The sequence below is a fragment of the Diorhabda carinulata genome, chromosome 11, assembly GCF_026250575.1.
Source record: "Diorhabda carinulata isolate Delta chromosome 11, icDioCari1.1, whole genome shotgun sequence".
Taxonomy (NCBI): Eukaryota; Metazoa; Arthropoda; class Insecta; order Coleoptera; family Chrysomelidae; genus Diorhabda; species Diorhabda carinulata.
The window spans coordinates 11,512,748-11,539,513 of record NC_079470.1 but is presented as its reverse complement, the minus strand read 5'-3'; the positions used below and the strand labels follow the sequence as shown (position 1 = coordinate 11,539,513).

Below are 26,766 nucleotides of genomic sequence, written 5' to 3'. Positions count from 1 at the left end.
AAACATACCATAATTGTTTAAAATACTCAAAACAATTTTGTCCCTTTTCAAAAATGCATAATACAAATGGATATTTTCGAGTAATAGGAGAGCCGATAAATTTTGAAAAACATGTGGTCAACAGTTCAAGATATTCTATATTGTTTACAATTGTATTATTCCATATGGTCTTAAATCACCGCCAGATTTTCCGCAAGGGTGAGTTCGTGACACCTATCACCCCCATATTTTAACAACGTGACACTTTTGTGTTTGTTAATAGTATCATATTTCTTGATATGGGAATGTTTTATTTACACAAACCGAATCAGTGACGTGTCCTTGTCAGAAAAAATTGAGGCGAGGCAACAATTTTTATATTAAAATAATAAAATAATGTACAAAATACAAACACGAAGAATTAACAATCCAAAAAAATGGGTCCTCAGATGCTAATTTTTGAATATTCAGTATCAAATATTTTACAGCATCCGAAATAGATTTATCGAGAATATTTTAGAATCCCCAAGGTAGGAGGGAAAAAATTAAAAAAAGTATTTTCTGCAGCCGTTCATACTCCCCTCAATTTTAGAGCGTTTTCTAATGTTTTTTGATGCGTAGAATCGATTTTTCGAGGGTTCCGTGCCCAAATCTGGTAGAGTGATTTGTTTTAAACGATTATTTCGTCGTGGGACACCTTGTAGAAGGTGCCTCATAAATAATATCGACTTCCAATCCTCTTTTTTATTTGTAAAATAATCATACAATCGAAAACTTAATATTCAAAACAGAGCTCATCGTATTCTATGGTTTTAACCGAATGTTTCTCTTTGAATTCAATTTTTTCCCACGCAAAAATGTTTCCATGGATCTAAATAAACAGAAACCTGACAGTGCAAAGTCCGGACTAAATGTTGGTTATGTTAGAAAGTCGCGAATCGAAGGACTTCTACAATGATGTTCCGCATAACTTACTCCGTTCGAAACTTTTCTGGAATACACTCTGTAAAACTGGGACAGAAAATACCAGGTGAATGAAAAAAGAAATATGTAGGAACGAGGAGCGATTAATGATCAAAAAGGCTTAAATAATTTGAGTAAAATTTATAATTCGACTACCAACAATTTAATTGATGTCTGCTGATGAGAGATCGAAATAGTTCGAAACGTCGTTTTTACTCGTTTTTAAAGAGCTGAAAAAATATTAATATTTTCATAGAATAATAAATTCACGTATTGTAATTGAACCAGAAATGTTGCTATCGAAATGTTTTAAGACCGACTTTTAAATTAAAACCCGTTGACCTCAAAATAAACTAAATATCTTAATTGTTTGACATTTTTTTATTGTTTTTAATAAAAAAAAAACGCTTCCAATCGCTCTTAATGAATGTAGTGACACAGTTATGAAATTACTGAATTATTTTTGTCTCTCTGCCGTAACAACTGAATTACGATTTATTATATTAGAACCACAATGATTACTAATAGTACCCGATGTCTTCATCAAAATCATTTCCTTTCAGATGATAAATTATATTGGGAAAGTTATTTTATAAAAAATATACGGTAAATATCTAGATTAGGTTATAACCCTCCGATTTCTTTAAAATCTTAGTATGTTATAGAGAAAATTACGCTGAACAAGAATATGTGTATATATAGGGCGCGAAATCATCCCTTCAGGTACTTTTTTGCGTTTAAAGAATCAAATAATTGTAATGATTTTTCAGTGATTGTAATATTTAAATTAATCGTTGAAACCTAACCTATATAGTTCTGTACAAAACGAAATCCAATCACATGCAGGGGTTGCTGTTATCGAAAACTCTTCCATGATTTTTTCTTGATGAGTTGGTCAACAAGTCGATAACATCAACCCCTGCTTGTGATTGGATTTCATCTTGTAGAGAAGTATATAGGTTAGGTTTCAACGATTAATTTAAATATTACTGAAAAATCATTACAATTATTTGATTCTTTGAACCAAAAAAAGTACCTAAAGGGATGATTTCGAGCCCTAAATATACATATATTCTTTTTCGGCGTAATTTTCTTTATAACACACTAAAATTTTAACGAAATCGGAGGGGTGTAACTTAATCTACATAATTACCAAATATACAGAATGACAATGTGTACTTTATGAAATTGTCAATAACTACCTAACCATTTAGCTGCTATTGACGCCGTTCTTGCCCTCTGTTCTAACTGCTGTTCACACCAAATGGTATAAGTTCGTTCCAACCCAACTGTACCTGTTGCAACAGGTTCTGTTTTGGGTTCCCACCGATTTATATATCGTTTACGAACCTTTTCCGGGACGGTCTTTTTGATAGCAAATACTGTTAAATACCAGAATCGTGCATAGACGGAGATTGCGCAGAAAATATCAATAACCATTCCAGAACGGTTCAGATTAACAGGATGGAACAAACTTAATATCAGGTTTTGCGCGGTGCGGTGAATTATCACTCGAAAAGGAAAAGTTTTTAATACGAAACCAAAGAAAGCTGTACGAGTTACTGAGATATTTTCTCAATGAATGACCAAGATCCCTCTAGGGTTTGAAATAGACTAAAAATTATATGAAGTTTTTACCAGAAGTAATAGCGAGAAAGCTCTTAAAATCACCGTCACAGAAACTCCCACGCGTGGGTCACCTTGTAATGAATCTCGTCTCAAGCGGCTCAACTTGCACCAATTTTTAATCGTAGAAAATGATTGACACAATTCACGGTAAACAGGCATCAACTGTTTATGATTTATGTTGGTTTTAATCCTTCTTTTGCAAAAAATTCATAACAGCGTGAAACTCAATTTGAGACATTTTTCAAAACAACTTGACTGAGTCGTCGTTCGAGCTCCATTATAAAATGAATCGAAGCAAAAAGTTGAGACTTTGTATCAGGCTCTATTTGATAATTGCGATAACTTCCTATGACTTTCAACGTGTATTAAACAGTGTACCGATCAATTTGCCTCAAATTCAATTCAATCCAAACAATTCAAATTCAAATTCATCTCAGAAATATGCGTTTTTGGGATTCTGAAAATATACTGATTTGCCGGCAAAATTTTAAATGTCTATCTTCAGTAAAAATTACCGCATTCAATAAAGAAAAAAGTTGCATTGTTTTATTTTATGTTAATTCAACTTGTCGCGTAAATGTTTGAACCTACGATTACTTTGTTATAAATACTGAAACCGATTTACATAATTGTTAATCTTTCTCGTTATTTTATGCTACAAAAACGACCTTGAGCACGTACCTAACCTTTTACTTTAGATACTCAACTTTTTCATTGACCGAACATAAAACAAAAGACGAAGAAAAAAATCGAAACGTCGTTAATTTGTTAACTTTGAATTATAGTGATGGAGAATATAATCATAATAGACAAAAATATTTGAAAAATAGAAAGATCAGTTATTTCTACATGTACAAAAATATCTGAAAGGTTTCCAACCTCAACCCGACGATGTCAGTACTCATCAATTGGGGTTGAAAAATACATTTGCGCAAGCGTAAAATTTCAGTCATTTTCGATCGTAAAATAAGTAGGATTTTAGTTAAAATAATACGTTGTAATAATTTTCAAATCTACAATTCTCCGTGAAATAATCACTCTAATAATACGAGGGATGCTACAAAAATTTGACCTTTGTAACGATGAATGTACTCAGAACGTGTAGTCAAACGAGTTGTTACTAAGTTGGAATTTCTGAACCCGTTGGCGATATTCATACTGAATACACTGTTTACATCAACACTCACGATTATACTGTCTGACGCGCGTTTCGATAACCAAGTTATCGTCTTCAGAGACTGAAGGTAAAACTAGTGTTGGTGTAGTGGTGGTGTAAACAGTATATTCAGTATAAAACGAGTTGTTGACAGATAAATGAAACATTCATCTTGGTAAAAAAAAAACATTTTCTATAACTGTCAACGTGGATTAAACCTACAGCTTCGACTTTTGGTGATGAAGCACCACCTAGAGCTACCATGGTTCAGAATTCAATCGCCGTTGCGCTTCGCTACAAGATGAATTTCGTGAAGGTCGTCCAAAATCGACTGTTGTGCCAGAAAACATCGATAGGGTGCGTAACGTTGCCATGTGACATAAAGAGAGATTGAGGCATGTTTGGGCATTAGTTCCAATCGCATTCATTTAATATTACATGAACATTTGGCTGCCAAAAAGATTTGTTTTCCTTGGATTTCGCATAACTTTACAATCGCTCAAAAAATCATAGTTAAAGTTGTTCGGGCACGAAGAATTTTACACCAAATGGTCGATCGTTTTTTCGGAATAACTGGACAGTTCCAGCTGTTCCAATAGAGGAACGTAGAACGGTCAATTCTGAATGATAGAGCAGTATTTGTTTGCCAGGAGTGTTTGAAAAAATCGGGGAAACCAAGACCAATCATTCGCCACCACGACAATGCGAGTTCCCATACACAGCTCAAACAAAAACGTTTTTGAACAGTCCAAACATCGAACTGATGGGTCATCCGCTGTACAGCCCTTGTTTGGCTTTCAATATTTTTTTCTTATTGCCGCAGATCAAAAATAAAGGCTGAACTTCCAAAAAACGCCAACGAAAGGTAACGTCGATATTTTTGGAACGGACATTTCGTTCGCAGGTAAGTAGGAGCAGAAACATCCGCCATTTTGATCGTTCATTGAATTAGCGGTAAATAAAACATTGCAAGTTTAAAACATTTTTTGTGGTTCGGTTTTTTGAGTTAAAATTAAAAGGAATACTTTCAAAAATGTAAGTAGTTATTAAATAATTCAATGTTTCGTCAATTGATGATTAATTTTTTATTTTTATCGAGGTGGGGAATCAGAAGTAACTTGGACCTGCATCTTTGTGAATTTTTCTGGAGTCGGCGAAAAAATGGGGATCCACTCGATGGAATCATTGTAGATATAAAATTTTTGTATCCTGGAAAGTATGATCGACTTCCAATGTAAGAGGATGGGGAAAGTGACTAAATTTTAGTGGAATAAAATTGTTTTTCATAGGTTAGGTTGGGTTAGGTTAGGTCCGGTGTGTTTACTATCGTATTTCTACTTTTCTTTCCTTTTCCGTAGCACGAATAGGCATTTTTTTGACCGAATTTTCAAATTCACGAATTTTTCTACACCTGAAGAAGTAGTTGACGCGTACAAATCACATGTTTTGGAGTTACCTCAAACGGAATGGAAAAAAAGGCTTCGACAATTGATTCAAAAGCCGTATCAAATTATAAATATTTATTTTTACTTGTCTCAAAACTTAAATAACAACTCGCGTATCATCTTTTTCTCACAACAGTTTCAAGTTTATATTCTAATAATTGGAAACGTTTCTCACAACTTCAAGTTGAAATTGTTTGCTTTCTTTTTTCTAATGGTTTTCTGTAAAATATTTTGAACACGTGCAAAGAACTTTTTAAATTAAATTCCAAAATACAGTCTCCCGGTTTAATAACATAATTGGATGTTTGTTTATGAGATAGACGTTTTTGTATAATCAATTTGAGGAGATTTTTTTAAACAAAGGCCTTTGTCAAGGACAAGGTTAAATCATGTGATATTCGGTCGTGAAAATGAATTATTACAAATAAAAAGAAAGAAAAGTAATTGTATATTTTGTTCACCGGTGTATATACAAGGTGAATTGGGTGAAGCGGAAGATTCAATTAAAAATATGAATACATAATTAATATTGTACGTGGTCCGTGTTTTTACTCGATTTCTTCGATCAAACTTCGCAATAATTTCGCCGTTGACAGTTTTTCCTTTTTCAATACATTCAATGAAAATTATTCCACGCGCATGTCAAAAAACCGCCGTCATAACCTTGCCTGCTGATGGAACGTTCTTTGCCTTCTTTGAAGCCGATATACTCCCGGTTCAGTTCTTTGTTTTGATTGTTATTTTGTTTCGGGTGTGGAGTGATGGACTCACGCTTCGTCCATGGTTATGAAACAGTGCAAAAATTCGGCTTTATATCTGGGAAACATTGCCAAACTCTCGATGGCAACACCTTCACGACGCTGTTTTTGTTTCAAGTCCAAATTTTCCGCTCATATGCGGTGTACCAAACTTTTTGAAATGTCTACCTTACATTTGGTCGACCACTGCGATGTCAGTCCTCGCTTTTACTGATGATAACGAAGGTGCAATCTCACCCAGAGTAGAATCTAGTTCAGCTTTTATATTGGTTGTGCCAATGCCTTTCAAATTTTTACATGTTTACAAACTTCAAACATATTTTATATAGATTGTGTCTTTTTCAATACAGTGGAATTTTTCAAGCAATCTAGGTCAGGCCAGGTACTTCTGGGACCGTCCTCGTAAGATCTGTTGGTTTTTTACGTCTTCTCCGTCGGTGATTGGTGCCCGAGATTACTTTTCCATAAAATTTAATCAAAACTTTTTTGCATTCGCCATTCAATAACTCTCCTGCTGTAATTTATTACTTTGAATAATTATTTCGTGGTTCAAGGTCTCTCAAAACCGATCCCGAACTATAAAGTCACGTATCGGGAAGTCCTACTAAGTGAAAAATATTTGGACAGTTCCCGGACTGGGAATCAGAGAGATTCGTTGGTTATATTTTGGGTGGGATAAGGAAAATGTTTTATAGAAGTTTTATTTATTGGAATTGGCCCTGATATAGGGCCTTTACAGGGATGTGGTGATTGTTTTGTGATTGTGCTGACTTGGCTAAAAAGGGAGGAAAATCGGACGGCCGAACGTGGCTCGAAAAAAAGAAAGCTAAGAAAAAACGGTTCTTTCCACTTTGGGGATATATTTAGTTATTTTATTGTTTATGTTTAATAAGGAAACTGGTAATTATTGGGGTGCGGGCGGGTAGCTACAGCTGCGGTTCGCCAGGTTACAGGATAACCGCAGAAAACCTACAACACGGACCACTACAAACCATCCAATGCTGTTACAATAATGACATTAATTTGCCCATCAGTAATTTTAATCTTATGTCAAGAATTGTTTTCAACCATTCAATTCTATTATTGCTAAAAGCGTGTTTTTTAGTTTTTCAAAACAATAATTTTTTCTTATATGTAGACCTATTGATACTATGAAAATATTTATTTGTGAATCATTTTATGATATATTTATTGTGAAATGAACTCATTTAATATATTTTTAAATCATAAATAGTCTGAATACATTTCGAACGAAGTGGCAAATCATCGTGATAGATAACTACCTCATGTAATTAAATCAAATTTGACGCAACAATAAAAATATTTAGTTATCTTTACGTTTACTGTTTAGAATATTAATTTGGTTGTTAAAAATATTGATAAAAATGTTTATAGTACTTTTATTAATAGACAAACTTATTTCCAATGCGCAACTTTTAAAGCAACTACGAAAAATTAAAAAAAGAATGGGCAGAAGTTGAAAGATTAATTAAGAAAAAGAAACGGACGTCATTTTGGAGATGACATGACTAACGCCCAAGAGGAAAATGAAAAACGATTAGAGCTCACTTATAAACATAAAAGACACAAAAGGCAGTCCTATTGGAAGGAAAACATATAAAACGAAACGGAAGACACAGGGATTAAAAGGATGAGTGGATAACAAAAGGTGGAATAAATTTAAAAGAAATAATACAACAGGTAATACAGAAATTGAAACTAGGGAAAGCCCCAATTAACGAGAGACAAATAACAGGGACACTAAGTGTATACTAAGGGCTAATTTTATAACCCAGAGTAAAGCTGGAAATTAAACTATGGTTTAAATCAAAAATAGACAAAATCTATTTTACGTTGTATGGACAAAAATAAACAAAGAACAAAAAAGATCATGCAATATCTATGAAGTTATACTTTTGGTTAAAAATTGGGAGAAGCTGACAAGGCAATTTATTGATGAAAATAACAAACGCGGTCTTGTTTTCGATACGATAGGATAACAAATTTAAAAAATAAGTGAGACGATTTAAAGATTTGCTTTAAAACGAATAACTTTTCGTTTTATCGGCGCGTCGACAATGTTGATAATTACTTCGTCATCATCGTCGAGTTTATCAAATATAAAGTGCAAATCTTGAATCAATTTACCAAAACCCTATAATAATATAATAAAAATGTAAACAATTTGGAAAATTTCGGTTCGGTATCTGTGGTTTAATGTGATTATTGAGATTTAAACTTCACTTATAAAATTGGGCCTAAGCCACAGTATGAAAGACATTAAAATATCGTGGATACTATTAGCAGACGACATGGTAATAATTGTAGAATATGAGAACACGTAGAACAGAGTTTTAAATACCTTGGCATGACAATAACACAAGATGGAAGACTGGAAGAGAACAGATAAATGAGGGAACTAAAGCTTATTCAACGCAATATCGATACCCACATTGACATATGGATCAGAGACACTTACATAGAAACTTCTTCTTCTTCATCATCGTACGTTAGAACTCAGACCTGTGTTTGTATCAATGGTTGCCTAGCTGCAGCTGGGATGATGAAAACCAACTTTCATACCATCTGGTACGTGGTCGTCTTGATGGTTGGGATGTATCCGGTTTTTTTTCCTCTGCATCGGATATTCTGTCCACGTGATCTCTTCATTTCCTTCGCCGATTTCTCGCCCATCTCACTACATCCTAGATGTCAGATATCTCTCTTATTGCATCATTTCTCTTGTGGTCAAATAATCTCAGCGTTCGCATTTCAGTAGTTCTTTAAAACCGCTTAGTTATGGTGTTTTATGCTCTGGTCTTGTTCTGGTCTGGTCTCACACAGGTCTTGCATATTCTAACCTTGATCCAGGTATTCATATATTTATTCCGCCAAATTACATCTCTCGGGTACCCTGATATTAATGACGCTATCACTTCTTTCTTTAGATTTCTATTACTTGTTATGTTCCCTCCTAGATATTTGAATGACATGTCATGACATGACAAGGTTTGGTTTTCTTCAGGGTTATTTGCGTGTTAAAAGCTTTCGATATTTGTTCAAATCTATACAATTATTTTCGTCTTTTGAGATGATAATTGCGTCATTTATAATCTCATCCATTATGATGCTCAACAAGATCGGGCTGAGGCTGTCACAGGTATTCTAGTGCTCTGTTTATTTTCCATTATGATATATGTGTAATTATCGGTGTTCAGGTTTTCGATTACTTTTATTATGTTGTGGTGAATCTTCCTTCTCTTCAGTAGAGTTGTTACATCCCTCAATCGTACTCTATCAAATGCTTGGGTGAGATCGATGATGCACATATAGGTTGTCTTATTGAACTCTATAGCCTCACATAGAAATGAAAGAAAATTTCAACTCAAAATGAATTCAAAACCAGATCGAATAAAGACAATTAATATGGTTTGGCCATTTCTGGAGAATTGGAGGACGATTAATACGGAAAATATAAGAAGCACAAACTTAAAAAACAAAGGAAAACCGAGGAGGAGTTGGATAGAGGAAATATAAATTGATAGGGTAGAAACAAGGAATAGGATCGAAAGGAAACTGCCGTGGGAAAAGAAACCTACGTAATGACCCAACTCCAACAAGCCTAAAACCTGAAAATATAGGAAAGCATCAGAATTGAATGGAATTCATAGTTTGTGTACATTTTTCATGAATAATGTACATCAAAATATAAAAATATCTGTCGTGTTTGTTATTTTATAGAATGATATTAATTTGCATCTATAAACGTTTATTACCAATTAAAGATATTACAATTAATAGATATTAATAACATCGTTAATAAAAAATACATAATAATTTAATATTTTTCCAAAGAGCGTTAGTCATAGAAAACAATAAACAATGAACGACAATTATTCATAGTTTACAAAAGGTCATTTATAAGATATGTATTATGGACGATGTCAAATAGTCGTCCAATAAGATAGGGATGTGTTCAATTTTATATACAGACAGGTCTGTCAATTTAGCCGGTCAACTTATAAATTATGCCGAGAATTTCTCAAAGGTTGCCCGCTAACTTGAGTGTCAAGATAGCGGGCCACCCCTTAGAAAATGTCTTCCTTTTTTACAATAAATAAATAGATAATTGCCGCTTGATTTACCGTTGACGAAAATATCATTGCCGACCTCAGGGCTCGTTGCCATCTGCGGTAAAACGGGGAAAAGCAATTTAATTATCCCGGACTTCATACGTAGAAATGGTTTTTTCCCGTTTTGCCCCGGATGCCGAAGTGCCCCGATGTCGGCAATGATATTTTCTATTCTACTAAAAATGGTAGTTTTTGAGCTTGTCAGAATTTATTTTTTTCAAAAGATGGCCCGCTAACTCGACAGACTCTATATAAACATGGAAATATCATCGGATTAGAGCGATCTTTTTGAAACGGAAATTTTACTCAACGCTCGAAATATACACATAATTTTGTCTACAGTTAGTAATTAAAACGGTTTTTTCTATTATCTTAGATTATTATAAAGTGGAATATGATTTAGTATTGATTGTAATTTTCCTGTTCTAATCTAAACAAACTCAGACCGATAACATTTATTGTTTTACCTTAGAACCACTTAGAACTAGAACCGCAGACACCGATCGGGATTCTTCAACAAAGACAGCACTCTGGTAGTTTTTCGTTTTTCAAGATAGTCACTGAAAATTATCCCAAAAAACCGACGCCTGCAAATGGAACGGTCTTTGCCTTCTTCTGAACCGGTTCTTCCTTTTCATTGCAATGTTTTGATTGTTATTTTGTTTCAAGTATGAAGTGATGGACCCACGTTTCATCTCTAGTTATAAAACGACGCGAAAATTATGTGAAAAATCGTCAAACACTCGATGAAAACATTTTCACGACGCTGTTTTTTGTTTTTGTTCCAATGTGAGCAAACGCGGCACCCATCTTTCTTAAGTCCAAATTGGCAGTTAATATGCGATGTACCGAACTTTTTGAAATGCCTAATATGTGTGCTAGCTCCAGCTTCACCTCATTTGTTCGACCACTACGAAGGGTCTTCAAATTTGAAACATATGCTGTATAGATTGTGTACTTTCTATTACAGTGGTTCGGCCAGGTACTTTTGGGATCATCCTCGTATTTCTCAACTAAACGCTTACAATTCTTAATAAGTATTTGTATAAAATGAACATTTTTCATGCTGATATCAGTGATGAGAGTTAATAATAACGAGGAATAAGTCATTAATCAATATCGATTAGAACTAAAAAGGAAAATTGAAGTTGAACGTAAAAAAATATTACGGCCCTCTATATTATAATCATAAATATTTCTCGCACACGTCATAAGTTCGTTAACACTCCATTTTTTCCATCTATATACTATTAGGAACGACAATTCCAATGTTTATCTATTTTTAGATAAAGCTTGCGCTAAATTTCTTCAGATACAATGGAAAAACTTTCCTCTACTTGAAGGTAATTTCGTAACCTTCCAATTAAGATATATGTCGAAGTTTGTCATTAGGTGATTGATTCACTGGTTTTGTAATTTCGAAATTAGGTAAGGAGACTACTACTTTAATAATAATCACGCGGTAAACGACGTTAAATTTCATTACAAAAAGCAGAAAAATACTGTCAAGTCTAGCGACTAGGATCATTTCAATATTTCAAATTACTGTATGTTATCCAAAATTATTAACAGACCGTGAAAAAAAATCGATATCGGTCTATAAAAAATGTTGAAAAACCATTAGCTCAAATTAATTAATTTAATGGTGTTTAATTATTGAATGAAAACATTATTTATTAAAGTAGTCATGACATTAGCTGGTGCATGAACTTTTTCCACTCCTCTGGGTTTTATTACTTGTTCCTTGTAACCAAAATATTGTAATTTGCAATAAATTATTACACAGCTCTACAAAAAAAAATTGTTTCCCAAGATATATTCGCAAATATCCATATTTGCAAACGAGATTGAAAAGGATTAAAAAAAAAGCATGTTCGTGCTTCAGACACCTGTGTTATGATTTTTTGAATGAATAAACAAGCTCGCGCTTCAAGAAAGAGTTTTTTTGTTACATCATATATGCATAAAAACGCGGATCAACAATTTCCAAACTCGCCGCTATAAAATCGTTCAACAGTGTAGAAGACGTACCAGAAACTATTCAAAACGTGCTCTGTTGCCGACGCATCCATGTGGGAGGCCTCGTAAGTCCGTACTTATTTGAGGGTCACGTGACGGGCCAAAGTTATCCGGAAATGCTCGAAGATTTACGTTGGCAAATGAATAACGCACCAACACTCGCGAATGGATAAGCAGACCTGTGAGCATGTGACCTGATTCCCTGTGATTTTTTACTGTAGGACCTTCTCAAGGACCGCGTTTTTGCGCAGCCCCTCCCGACCTTTCGAACTGCAGAGAAGAATTTGACCTGCCTCTCTGTTGAGAGTGAATACATCGATCAAAATTAACACTTTTGACAAAACTTTTTTGTAATTTCTCTAACTGATTCATTGTCAGCACATTGCTGATAAATTGAGCACTCACTTGTGTCCACGTCCAACAAGAGTTCATAGAAAAGCGAGGAATGAATGTGAGTGGCTGAACAGTCAAGAAAATGTCTTAAGACAATTAACCTAGAACCAAAACGGCCAGCTACTTGTCTCAAATCAACCCCAGCCCACCGAGCAGCCCGATTACAATTTGCCGGAGAACACGTTCAATGGACTGAGGCAATGAGGCTCAGTTATCTTTTCGTGAGAAAGCAGTGTGTACCTGCATGGTAGCGATGGAAGACAGAAGACTTGGAGAAAGATTGGCGCAGTATTGCAGAACAAAAAAAAACAAAACCCGTCTACATATTGCAGTTAATTTATAACCCCTTTCCTTTGTTTAACATTCCTTATCGTTTGACATTTTTTTACCAAAAAAAAATAACTCAATAACACCATAGACCATTCATTATAGAGCTAAGACAAAAAGCTTCGAGACGCTAAAATCAGAACAAGAATGAAAGCTGCAGATTTTTTGTTAGAGGCCATCGATCGCGAGCGTGCGATCCACGAGTGTACAATTGTACTCTTCATGAAATTAGAAACTAGTCTTGACAAGTTACGACATGTTTAAATTGAAACGAAAACCGAAATTACTCATGAGACACCCTCTATATATTACGTTTTATAATAACGATAGTATTTAAATTCTATTGAGATGTATCGACGTTTATATAATTTACGGGAAGAAGGATTTGAGATACTCTGTATATTTGTTGACTTCTCAACCCAACCTTCAAAGTGATTTACAAAATCGTACAGATTTTACGGTATCTAATCGTGACCGATATTTTTAAACAAACACAAATACGTAATAATGAATTACACTAGCCAACAAAAAATTTATACCAAAAAAAAAACATGATTTCTTCATTTTTCTATGATACCCTGTGTGGTACGATTAACAATTGGCAATAGTCTGTCAATATTGCAGGAACAATTTCTGTTAATACATATTATCTATAACAGCTACATCTCTCTACTTCGTGTTCATCATTGCAGGAAGTTTGGGAGATTTGTTGGGTATATTTGGGCGAGAGAAGTTCATTGTAATTGGCCCTGATATAGGAGTTGTTCCTCTGCAGGGCTTGGTTCTCGTTTTTATTAGAGTCTGCACTACCTCAGGCCGACAAAAGAAAAAAAAACGACCAGTAGGGATTTGGTAAAGAAGAAAAGAATATTCCTTGTGAAGGACTTCCCAGTTTGGGGATTTATTTTGTTATTTTCGTGTTTTTTTTTTCAATATTTTGTTACTTTTATTTTTAATAGGAAAACGGGTAATTTTGGGGCGAGTAGCATTATTCCCTATCGGCGGCAATTTGGCTGGTGAACCGGTTAACCACAATCAAGCATATTTGCAGACCTCAGCAAACGTTGTGGACGGGAGGCGGCCGGCGCGACAACGGCAAGTTTTACCGAGTTGTACTGATTGTAACAGACGCTGAGCTACTTAAAATATTATAAATAAGTCAAACCAACATTTCTTCACTATCAAAACCTAGGAAAAATAATTTTTTTTGGTGTAGACTAGTTTCATTATTAAAGCCAATAAAATGATTCCAATGTTTAGAACTCGAAACCCCATTGTTGATATAAGAATAAGAAGATTAAGGGCAGGTAAAAGGACAAGGTGCCAATTCCCGTTTTATCCCACGATTACATAAGAACAAACTTAAATAATATTCTTTTGTGACAAGGGTAGAGGAAGTTTTTTTTTTATAAATTTCATTTATATGTTTCACTTTCATCCTTAGATTCTTTAATAGGGTTTAATGCCTTAATATCCCGATTTTCTATTTGTATAATCTGTATTTTATTTATTTATATAAATCATTAGGTAAATACGCAAATTGTCAGTGTCAAATCTGTCAAGACAGTAGTCGAAACGTCAAATTTTTTACCTGCCTTCAAAAATGATTGAAAAAACTAATTTCAAATCAAAAGAGACCTAAAATCAAGACGATTTAGAAACATAAACATATCAAAAGGTCTAAAAATGTGAAATTAAAGAAATATATTTAATTATATGTCAGTTCTTTTTTGAAATTAGTTGACGTTTCAACTTTTCCTCAAGTCTTTATCAAAATTTGACGTTTCGACATTTTTTTTAATGTTATATTTTGATAAAGACTTAAAAACAAATCCAGAACATTTAGATGCATTAATATAATTATATGTATATAAAGGGCGTTCCAAAATTAACGCAAGATTCAAATTTGCCGCCATTTATGACGATATCAAAAAAAAATTGACAGCTGACAGTTCAGGGTTAGTGAAAATGAAGTATTACACGATAAAACAATGTGTCTTCATTATTGAACAATATTTCAAAAATTATGAAAGGTTGGCGGCCCCAGTTCGAAAATTTCATACAATATATGTTTAAACTTTGTCAACCGTAAAGAATTAAATAATTCTGGGAGACAGGATCTGTTGGAGTTGCGAAACACACTGGGCGTCCAAAACCGACTCGTTCAAATGTGAAAATCCAGGAACCTCAATTCGTCATTGTAGACAAGATTTGCAAATTTCATCTCCATGTAGTCCAAGCTACCAAGGTAAAAATGAAGTATCACCTCCGATTTTCATGAATCTACTTCAATTTTCATGGACATTTGGATTTAAGCTTGCCTTACCTTTATCTTCAAAATCTACCCAGTGCCGAAATGTGAAAATTTCATTAAAATCGTTGCAGGTTCAAGGAAATCGGAGATGAAAACCTTGGTATCCTGGACGAATGCTTACAAAATTCAATTAACAACAACTGGAGAGTGACCATGCATAGCGAAGTAATTTCTTTGAATCGATTATTGAGCTGATTTTTCAAGCAAAATTTCGACTTTGTTGTGTTTGTTAATCGCTAAAATTGCCGCGTTTTGAGTCCAGGGAAACCACTTGTGATTTTCGAAAAACAAATTCATCCACAACGCGACACATTTTGGACTGAAGGCATAATTGGACCATACTTTTTTGAAAATGAACATACAGCTCATGAAACACTCTAATTACCGCAGAGTAATCAGAATTGGCCCGCTAGATCGTGTGATTTAACACCATTGGATTACTTTTTTGAGGTTATCTAAAATTGAAGGTCTACGTCAACCAAACCACAACCGTGCGTACCTTGAAGGAGGAGAAGAGGAGATTCAACGAAATAAAATATGTACTTTACGATTCATTGGAAAAAGTACAATAAAAATACTAAAAACTGTGTTTTCTATTAAATTCAGCGTTAATTTTGGGACACCCTTTATCTCTTAATATATTTACGAAAGTGTTCACTGAAGTATTAAAGTTTGTCATATTTCTTTATGATGTACGTTCTCAATTTAATAAGCAGCTTATTAGGCCTATTAAAAACTTTCAATTGTTGTCAATAACATCCAATTAGAATTTATTGTATAGTCGACTGTTGCTTTATACTTATTTTTGTTCTACTTCTTATCGGAGAGAATTAGACCCTTCCCGCTCATAGCTAAATAAAAAGTCAATTGTTACTAATAAAATGAACTCGTTCCAATGATTTGATAACTTTCTATTTCAATATTACGGTAGTTGATTGTTTTTAAAGTCGTAGTCCAACTATCGCCGATCCACGCTGTTAAATCTTTTACCCCTTAATTCAATCTTCAGCTTTGTGAACAGAAAATAGTCGAAGGGGGCCAGATCAGAACTATATGGTGGGTGGTTAATCTCTGTACGCATGTACGGAAACTTTGAAAAACGAAGCACTGTGGTCTGGAGCATTGTCATGAAGCATGCACACACCTGAGCTAATTTTATCGCGACAATTTTTTGACGCAACTGCTATAGTTATAGTTTTTCGTGACCATCGCTTTCCGATGCCACACAATGGCATATAATTGATTATAAGATACAACAATTATTTATTTGTAACATTTGTTTTAAAACGACAACAACATAATGTTACCAAGTTCATGAAATGAGATTCTTTAGATGTTTGAGTGTAAAAAGTTTTTATAGCAAGCGGTTTATTTACATTGTTTCTTTTGATTAATTTCCAGGAAAGTCTATTTACTTATTTGTTTCGTTTCTTTTTGTTCTAAATCTAGAAAATTCTTTTGGGATAGGTATATAAGTACATAATGTAAGGAAGTTAGTTAGTTTTGAGTAAATAGTCGTCGTGAAAAGACGAATTAATAAAAGTTATCGCAGAAATTGTTTCATTTCATTCTTTAGAACTGAAGGTGTTTGCAGATGGTTGCAGATATTTCGATTTTTTTTTGGATGGGTTTAAACAATTTTGGTGATACTTCTATTTTTCTTTGTATCCTTTTGGTACGGTGAAAGAACGCCATCCTCAGTGAGCAGCGCTTTCCGAAAAACGCTTTAGTCCAGGTCAGATATATTATTCGAGATTTTTCAGTTTCACGTATTTTGCAACAAGTTTCGGGTCAGCGCTGATGGTACGGCAACACCTACGATTTCAGTATGCAACAAATAATCTTCTGCTGTTCATATTTTGAGACCTTAGATCTACATGTTTACGATAAACTGCACTCGAATGTACATAATTGGTAATTGTAAAACTATTGGGTTTGTTTGGTTTTTGCGTCAAAAATCCCAAACACTGGATATTGGTTCTTTGTTATGCCGTTAGTATCCTGTACTTTCTTGGTATATAGCCCACAGCCTTTTTTGTTTTTGTTTGAAGCTAAAAAACTTGGGAACCGACTCCACAACATGGAATATGTTTCATAGGAATATCTGGATCTTCTTCCGAGTACATTTTTTGGAACTAACATAAATTAAACTGACAGAAATAAAATAACTATGTATTATGATTACTTTGAAAATAAAATGTCCTAAATTCAATTCGTAACCTTTTTTGCGTTGATTTCGCATAAGAATAATAAAAAATATCGTTCATTACACGTCCAGTAATGGATTTTTCCGTGCTTGCATGACTTTCCGCGCACGGAAAAATCTTTATTTCCTAATTAAATATCGAAGATTTTTACAAAATGATGGAACATTTCAATTGCGAATTCGCCCCGTAGAAAAATTCTTAAGAACAAATAAAAGAATGCGCAGATTACATTACACACGTGTTTAGAAAATTAATTGATGAATACGTTAAGAAACTATTTATTGTGTGTTGTAATGATAATAACGATCTTCGGTAAAGATGTGTACAAAGACAGGTATCCGCTTTCAATAGGTATATAACTACTTATATACGTTGAATTATTACCTTGTTTTTAAATTATTATATTCGAAAAAAAAGCGTCAAAATATGTTAGTGCGTGACCGGCAAACTAAAATATTCTTTTGGACGTTTTTCAAATGTTAAAGGTCTAATTTTTGACTTATATTTTTCTGAAAATAATTTTAAATTATTATTATAAGTTGTATAAACGTAAAGGACATCCGAGTCAGGGTTTTAATGCAGGTAGAGGTAATTGCCTCGATTTTGGATCCACGCGAAGTTTTATTAACTTTGAAACAAACAACAGAAAAACTAATAGACACCGACAATGGAATTTACGATGCAACAGCTAATTTAGAGAAAATCTTCGATAGTATAAACAGAAAAAAAAACTATAGGAAATAATTCATCGATTTCAAAAATCAATATTCAAATTGGCGCTTGGTTGAAATACTCAATAATCTTTATATTTCTATCAAGCGTCTATTTGAATATTCGAAAGTTCGGAAATATATTACGGTTAGTACACTTTGGTGTTCAATTTCGCCACAATCCCACTACAAAACGCTCAAAATCGTTCCTAACGAATGAAAAACCTGTTTATTGGCATTGAATAATGCAAGTTTGAAAGTTTTGACTCTTATTTTTGACATAATCGCCTTTTAGATCAACGCATTTTTGCAAGCGGTGTACCATCTGTCGCCCTGTCGCCGAGATAGCTTAAAACCTCTTATTTCATTTCTTCGTCAGTTGTGAATTACATCCCAATGAAGAGATGGTAATCACTGCGGGCAAAGTCTGGGCAGTAAGGAGGGTGTGAGACAGTATTCCATCCAAATCTGCACGTTCGTCTTTGGATTATCAACACCGTACACAGTTGGAAATGAATTTCCACTGGAGAAACGTAATTGACATACAAAAAACGGATAACTGTGCGTAATTTCCACCTGGGGTGAGAATCAACTGGAAGCTGCATCTTTCACGACTACCAATACAAGAATCAAAGTTGTATATAGCTTGTCAAGGTACAAACTGGGAGAAAAGGAGTCAAGCTTCGCGCAAATCCCGCCTTATAGCGTACCTAGCATCCGCAGCTTCTTAGGAATCTTATTTTATGGACAACCCTCGTACATAATAAAACAGATAATATGGTACGAATTAGCGAGAAGATAACAAGTAGTTTTATAACAGAGGCGTGAGTATTTTTCTATCTTTGAAGGGTGAAAGAGAGGGTATTAAAATAATAAAGTATTGAGTTTCGCGCTTTGCGTTGTTTCGCTGGTGACGAGAATCATTAGGTGACCTAGGTGCGGGTCAAAAAAAAAATATTAAACTGTTCTAAGTGAAATTTCAGCAATTAAACACCCACCCTATAGCACTGTCTGACTGTTAATGGGTAAAATATAACACCGGGGATGAAATTAAACAGGCGACGTTTTTACTCTAGTCACGTTTTTTTTTTATTTCTGTGCTTTCTATCTATGCTAGGCTAAGAACTTTTGGACTGCACTACGTATGACATAAAGAGGATTATCGGTACTGTTAATTTCTTATAAGCGCTAAGAAAATTGAAATTTTTGCATAATATAGTAATTTTTCACAAAGATTAAACACTACCTGAACCAAATAAATCGTGAGATTTTGGTCGATTCGTAATATACGGTTGAAAAATTCGTAACTGACGCTGCTAATATATCAGTATCAGCACCAACGCAGAATCGTTATCCCTTGCTTCAAATATAACGGATTTTTTTCAATTCAATACAGGGGTCAAAAAAAAAACAAAACTGTGGTTCCAACAAGACGGAGCTACAGCTCACACGGCTAATTATTCCATGGCAGTTGCACGAACGATGTTTCTTCGACATTTAATTTCACGTTTCGGCGATATCCATTGACCTGCACGTTTTCCAGATCTCTCGGTGTGTGATTTAAAAAGTAAAGTTTATTGCAACAAACCCCGTACACGAAAGGACCTGTAAGCTGCAATACGGGAATAAATCACAGCTATTTCCAACGAGTCATTGTCAAAAGTAATGGAAGAAAGACTTTTGATGAGTATCGACGCCTTCTGTCTGAAGTAATCTTCTTAATCTTCACTACAAACAGTGCATATCGATATTCCAATGGACCAACTCATAAATTGGATAATCTAAACATTGTATTCATGTGAGTCCATTTCGTATGTAATCAGAATAAAGCAAATTATACTGGTTTGAAATTCGTGCGTTCTTTTTGCGCCACCTTGTAGTTATAACAAAAATATTACTAAAAAATGCATTATGGTTTTCCCTGCTTAGTTTTTGGTAGTAATAAAGCTTGGTTGGAAACATTGGTTAGCGATCTAGAGCAATTAAGTTCAAAGATGGAAAGATCAGAAAATTCCAAAAGCCATCTTCATATTTACGTGGAATATGCCTTATTAGGATCAAGCAACTACTAATTTATTAATATATGGAGCCGTGATTAAAATATCTCGAATAATAGATTATCAAAAATGATGACTTCAATGATCTAGGACTGCTGAAGTTTTTGCTGAATTACATGTGAATTCCGAAGCATACCTTAGTTTAGTAAACAGTCTCTCAACATGATTAAGTAAGTTAGAGTTTGTTCCGTCCGATCTCTGGAGGTTTCTGGATAATATGGACGGACACCGAGATGGTTTTCAATGAAACGTCGTTCCCCGCCTCAGTTTAATCGGCGAAATTCCCGCTATGAATTAGTTAGCGTATAGCGCAGACTTAAATCCTTTCGAGCTTTTATGAGAGAGAAGTCTTGCACTAGCAACGAAATCGGAGCCTAAAACGGTACTCACTGAACAAGATCGAATAAACATTCGATTCGTTGATAGGTTATAATTTCAAATTAATGATAATTTTGACGAATTCAAGCTTGTATTTTCTTTACTGTTAATGATAACCCTTTTTCATTGTTTCAGAACCTTTTCGTTTGATATTTTTTTCTTTTCCAAAAAACTAACTCAATAACAACACCGACAATTCATTATAGAGCTAAGAGAGCGTGCAACTTGAGTCGATTTTTTCCTCCCTCTCTGTATGAGAGTTAAAACTTGGCAACAGTGCATGTCAAGTTAATTTTTATGAAATAATCCATATTTTAAAAACCATTCAAAATGTATTTAAGTATTTTTAAGATGTTACATTTCTATTCTAACATCTTAATGATTTTTTTGGTCTTCAAATGAAAAATCTGCATGTTAAAATTATATAAAAAGTTTATTTTTAATAATGAAATCACTATAAACGTTATAAAACACTATAAAGGCGTGTGGAATTTTTTTAAGTACACATTCTGTTCCAACATCTGGCAACATGACATCTACTCTACTCTGAAATGTTCAAGATTTAAAATCCTGCGCTTGTGGAGCACAAATTTCTAATTCAGAACTTGTTCTGAATACGTCCAATCAATCCTCGACGCATATACATTAATCCTTTTGGTGATATTTACCACGAAATAACCTCTAACCCTAATGGTTTTCTACGTAATTATATTTAAAAAAACGTGGAAGTTAACTTTGTACTTACAAATATCAAGAATAAACCTACGGCCAGTTAATTATAAACATTTATTTTCCCAGTTTTGATTTCAAATTATAATTTCAGATGTTCATAAATCGTTCGTGGAGAAAAGTGTGTTCAGAACAAAGCATAAACAGTAATTTATAGATACACAATTGATGATAGCAATAGCAATAGCAATCCAAAAACAAGCCATTAAAAAAAATAGTGAAAAATATCATGGACTATGAATTTATAAATTTCAAGTTATACCATCAATGACCAATGTCTCAATGTTCATAAAGCTCAAATGACACTCAAATATTAAGCATAAGAATCACGCATAACGAAGATCCATGCCAATCAGCCTATACGCACGTGTACATTGAAGAGAACATTTAAAACTACATCAATCAACGCCACATGTATACCAAATTGTCATGGACATTTCGAAAAAAGATTCTGTTTCATCAAAAGACCTTTTACCATTTAGGGTATTAGAACAAACAATAAAACAAATGTTTTGTATATAACTAAAATATAAAAATAATTTTTGAACACTCGGTATTAACGGTTTTTACAATCCATAAAAATAACAATTGTTTTATCAATTTATTATTGTTACAGAAAACTATGTATACTATATACGTCAAATCCATCTCTATATTCTTTAATAATTATACTAGTTTCAAAACAATTACTAAATTATTAAGTCCATTGATATATTTCCTGAAACGAATTATAAGGAACTTATTTGTTACCAGACCCAAATAACCATTATCTCAAATTAACTATCAATAATGTCCACTTTTACTTTCAAGGTTAAGTATATTTATCTTATTCAAACTTTCATTGTACACACATGCATAAATATATAATAATACATACAGAATTATTTTTGAATGTACAACTATATAACCATAAATATCGGATTATTAATTATTATGAAATTATTTATTTTATTATCATGGATATATTATGATATAGAACAGAATAAAATTTTTAAAAGAAACTAACCTGATATCTTCGCCCTGAAATTAGTAGGGTAAAAATAATAACTGCCACAAGTCTTTCTAATTTCAGAAATAACTCTTGGAGGGCTCTTATCACCCACATCAAAATCTCTGTAAGGAGTTGCAATTAACATTATTTCCAGTCACGAAAAAATGTCAACAATTAAACCGTTCATCTTTATCACTACCGCGTTCATAATATAACATATTTAAGATTTTCACTTTGATGACTTTAAAAGGCAAAAAAATACGTTCACTTCAAAGGAAAAGTTTTCAAAAAAGACGACGAGCTACTTTCTTTCCGTTGTATTAACATACATTCAACACTTGCACAGACAAAAAGTCACTGATAGTATTTTGATTGTTAACTGTCAAACATTCAAATATTTTGCAGCGCGTTGATTAGAGCATGCTCATAGCTAAACTGGTTGTACCTTCCGTACCGGCTATGCGCTTTTGTCAGTGGTCGGGATACGAATGATGCGATGTGATTGTGTTTATGTCGACTGGGGGAGAGTAAAAAGTTCAAGTTCTAATAAAACTAAATATACACTGCACCTACAAAAAGGCATGACTAATTATTATCTTAATAAATGTCATTCTGAAATTTATTCAATATAATTTGATGTTATATATTATAATAAAATAAAATAAAATTTTTTAAATCTTCGATTTAAGTTGAAAATTGGCAACGTAGTAGCATTAATTAACGAGACAGTTGCAAGAGGAACTTATCTACTAAAAGCGGTCAATTTAAAAAATTAGTATACATTTGATTTACTCTATCTAACAATAAAGCGTGTGTAAGAAGTTTTATGTTTAAAAAATATTACGGTGTTGATATATTTTTTTTAAATCTATTTTATTTTTCCAAACAAGTATATTGTGTAAAATTTACTAATATTATAGTTTTTTAACAATTAATTTGATTTATGATATAGTAAGACATGCATTAACGTAAGTATAGAAAAATAAAAGTATCATCGCATTTCAATAACGAAAAATCTCTTTGTCAACCAGTATATTTTTGACGACATTAAGATTGTTAATAATTATATTTATTGTGAGACACTCTGGCACATCATGGCATATTTAGAACCCACTGGTTAGTTGGGTAACCTAAGATTCGAATAGAGATGGGTGGCTCCCTCTTAAGAGGTTACTTTATCACAGTAACGTAAACTTCCAGCCTCAGATGAAATTTAGGATACAAGAAATTTTTCTTACACCACATTGGATATAAATTTACCGGTACTGGATTCCTACTGAATGGATTCGTTTAACATTAGCAGTCAACTAAACGTATACAATATGTTTATTAGTTTTGTCTTAGTCGTGTCCATCTCTAAAATGCATCAAGATAAGATCTCGTTTCAAGCAAGAGGGCTTCCCCCTTCACTCTTTTAATCCATCTATCAAACCGTAGATAAAGGGATTTCGTCTATAAAAATATGTCAGTAAAAAGAATCTGGTGTCCAATACTGCGTGTAGGATAAATAACAGTTTTTTTTGCTGAGATGATTAAGTAGGTTATTGTGGCAGAGCTATGATGAACATAAACTTTAATAGGATATAAAATTTTATTGAGAAGTTTTATACTGAATTTTCTAAAATGGCTGATGCCTTCGACTGATTGTAAGAACAATCTGTATATATGAAAAAATTCATCGAAATGTATTAAATAATGGTGGCACCACATTATCATCAGAATAAATTTAATAATAAAGGAAACGCTAAATAGGTATCATTTACGCCATAGACAACTTTTCACTATTGTACCACCAAAATTGTTGAAATTTCAAATAATGAACTACTATAATAGAAACAATTTTTGAAAAATTACGGTAATGAAGAAAGTAACCAAAAGTTCTACAAGAATATATGAGAATGTCATGCTTTTTCAGATCCTGTAAAATAAAAAAAAACAGAATCGCTGCGGACAGGATTTGAACCTGTGCGGGCATAGCCCAATGGATTTCGAGTCCATCTCCTTAACCACTCGGACACCGCAGCTTGGCAACATCGCTTTTTAAAAAATGAATTTATAGTCAAAAAGTTAGTACATAATTGGAAATAATTTTATACAATAGTATTTGTAACAAATATCCAATATTATTAAATTTATCCTATTGAAACACTATATTTAGAAATAAGTAAAAAATTAGTAATTCTCGAATTACCGTTTCCAGATCTGTATCTATACCGTACTTAAAAATCGCCGTTGCAAGTAGGCATTCGAACCTATACAAAATGTACATAGAGGGTTGATTATAGCAAATATTTAAAAATGGAACTGGGAATACACTCCTATATTGGTATAATATTAGATTGATGAATATAATTTTCTAAAAAGTGGTTGGTTTGCAAATTTCAAATATTCATTATTATCAAATGCAAATTGATATGAAAAAAAATCACTTTTGTTACAAAAAACCATAGTGTACCAATGTTGACAAGATTAAATACAAATGTCACCGTCTGTAATGTACTACCAACCTGTCATGCTATGTCTAATGGCTGATGATATAATTCAAAAGAACAAAAGTACAACAAATATCCATGGGTCAAAATATTATTAGATATAAACAAACTTTTTGGGAATTATGTTCAAATTGTAGATGTGGTGAGTATTGTTATTTTGGTGTCGTTCTTTTTTTCATTGCTCTTTAGGTATTTTCTACAAAATTAAGAACGCTGCGGACAGGATTCGAACCTGTGCGGGCAGAGCCCAATGGATTTCAAGTCCATCTCCTTAACCACTCGGACACCGCAGCTGTGGAACATGATCATTCAACGTAATGAATTAAAATATCAATAAATTTGCGTTCTACTTAATTTTGTTGAACTTTTTAAAAGTGTATTTCCCAAATCTATCCTTAGGACATTTTATAGTATAAAAATGTAGTTTGCAGTAACAAAGAAGCTTTCAGTTGTCTAATAGTACGTGTCTGTAGTAGTCAAATTAATAGAAAAAGTTCGAGTGTATTCTATTTAATTTACAACCCTATTTGACTCTCTTGTTTTAACAAAAATAAAAAACGCTGCGGACAGGATTCGAACCTGTGCGGGCAGAGCCCAATGGATTTCAAGTCCATCTCCTTAACCACTCGGACACCGCAGCTCATAATAAGAATGTTCGAAAATGCGTATATATTTTTGTTATCATTTGAAACTGTTTACAGTTTGTATTTGTGTATAACCAGTATAATATTTTAACATCATAAATGCATTTAAAGTCTGAGAAAACCGGGTAGTTTCCATTTAACATAAAAAAAATTTGAAGTGCGCTTGAAAATTTTTTTATTATACATTGAAGCATAGATTATTACGAACTTCCAAATATGTACTTAGTTAGTCCTTGTTTAGTTATTTTATTTTTAATTTGGTGTTGTATATATAGAAAACCAGCACGACGACTATGTATAACATAATGTGTGTGTTGTATGGATAGGAGTGTTTTTAAATTCTAGTAACTTTGCATTTAAAGACCGAAAACGGCCAGTATAAATAGCCAAAACGCATTCTGTGCGTTTTGCGTTTGCTAGAATGCATTGTGGCTGTTCTGATATAACCAGAACCCAAATTAAATTATTTTAGATTTAGAAGACGTCTGCTCACGTAATATAATGCTGCTTATTGTTAATGACAACGTATTTATATATGTTTTATATCCGTATAATCAATAGTTGATATAAATTATTAACAGTCGTTTTAATGTAATAAAGTATATTACTAAAATCAATCTTCGCTGCATATCCACCTATTTGTTTTTGCATTAGGAATTGTTGTGGCATTTTGAATTGCATTGCAACTTTATGTTTGACGCAGTTAGGTTAGGTTATGTTAGGTTAGATATATTAACTATTGACTATATGGATATAAAACATATATAAAAACGTTGTCATTAAATATTTATTCAAATAATGAATGTTGTACTACTTTGTTACTAAATGATTACTAATAAGCAGCATTATATTACGTAGCTGAATCTAAAATAATTTCATTCGGGTTCTGGCAACATCAGAACAGCCACAACGCGTTCAAACTAAATAGGTAATAAACTTTGATATACAGCATGAAGTTGTAGGAAACTGACAATGATACATCAAACCTCCAAAAACAGTCAACTACATAGATTATAGGAATTCTTGATATTTGCTACCACTTTCCAAAGAGCAATATATATGAAGTACTACACTAATAATGGAGTTTGGGTAAAAATATCCATTGAGTGCCTTAATTATTATAAAATGTGTTTCCTTGCACTGAAATTAAATACGTAATTTACTTCCAGTTAAATACGTTTTGAGGTCTAGCTAGAGATTCATGAAAATGGAACAAATTTTATTGTTATATTTTTTTAAAATTTCTAAATAGTGCGAATTAAATCATCTTTTAATTATCGTGAAGTTCTATAACGTAAAGCTAGGATATTTTTGAATGTATTTATTGTTGTATATTATACAAGCTGTGGTGTCCGAGTGGTTAAGGACATGGACTTGAAATCCATTGGGCTCTGCCCGCGCAGGTTCGAATCCTGTCCGCAGCGTTTTTTTTCAAATAAAAA

At 33.2% G+C, this 26,766-nt stretch overlaps 1 protein-coding gene, 1 long non-coding RNA gene and 4 other non-coding genes across 6 annotated transcripts in view; 2 read left to right on the top strand and 4 right to left on the bottom strand.

Annotated features, from left to right (window-relative positions):
- LOC130899549 (uncharacterized) overlaps window positions 1-22,675 on the bottom strand; it is a 62,938-nt gene extending 40,263 nt beyond the window's left edge. The window contains exon 1 of the mRNA XM_057809559.1: window positions 22,204-22,675. Within this exon, the coding sequence (XP_057665542.1) occupies window positions 22,204-22,333 (130 nt within the window). The 5' untranslated portion in view covers window positions 22,334-22,675. The remainder of the gene's footprint in view (window positions 1-22,203) is intronic.
- Window positions 22,676-24,130: 1,455 nt separating this feature from the next.
- Window positions 24,131-24,212, bottom strand: Trnas-cga (transfer RNA serine (anticodon CGA)). Its single transcript has one exon. It is a non-coding gene; the product is annotated as a tRNA-Ser (tRNA).
- Window positions 24,213-24,677: 465 nt separating this feature from the next.
- Window positions 24,678-25,034, top strand: LOC130899470 (uncharacterized). Its single transcript, XR_009060036.1, has 2 exons — window positions 24,678-24,822; window positions 24,870-25,034. It is a non-coding gene; the product is annotated as an uncharacterized LOC130899470 (long non-coding RNA).
- Window positions 24,892-24,973, bottom strand: Trnas-uga (transfer RNA serine (anticodon UGA)). Its single transcript has one exon. It is a non-coding gene; the product is annotated as a tRNA-Ser (tRNA).
- A 204-nt stretch (window positions 25,035-25,238) lies between the features above and the next one.
- Trnas-uga (transfer RNA serine (anticodon UGA)) lies at window positions 25,239-25,320 on the bottom strand. Its single transcript has one exon. It is a non-coding gene; the product is annotated as a tRNA-Ser (tRNA).
- Window positions 25,321-26,666: 1,346 nt separating this feature from the next.
- Window positions 26,667-26,748, top strand: Trnas-uga (transfer RNA serine (anticodon UGA)). Its single transcript has one exon. It is a non-coding gene; the product is annotated as a tRNA-Ser (tRNA).
- The last annotated feature ends 18 nt before the right edge of the window (window positions 26,749-26,766 follow it).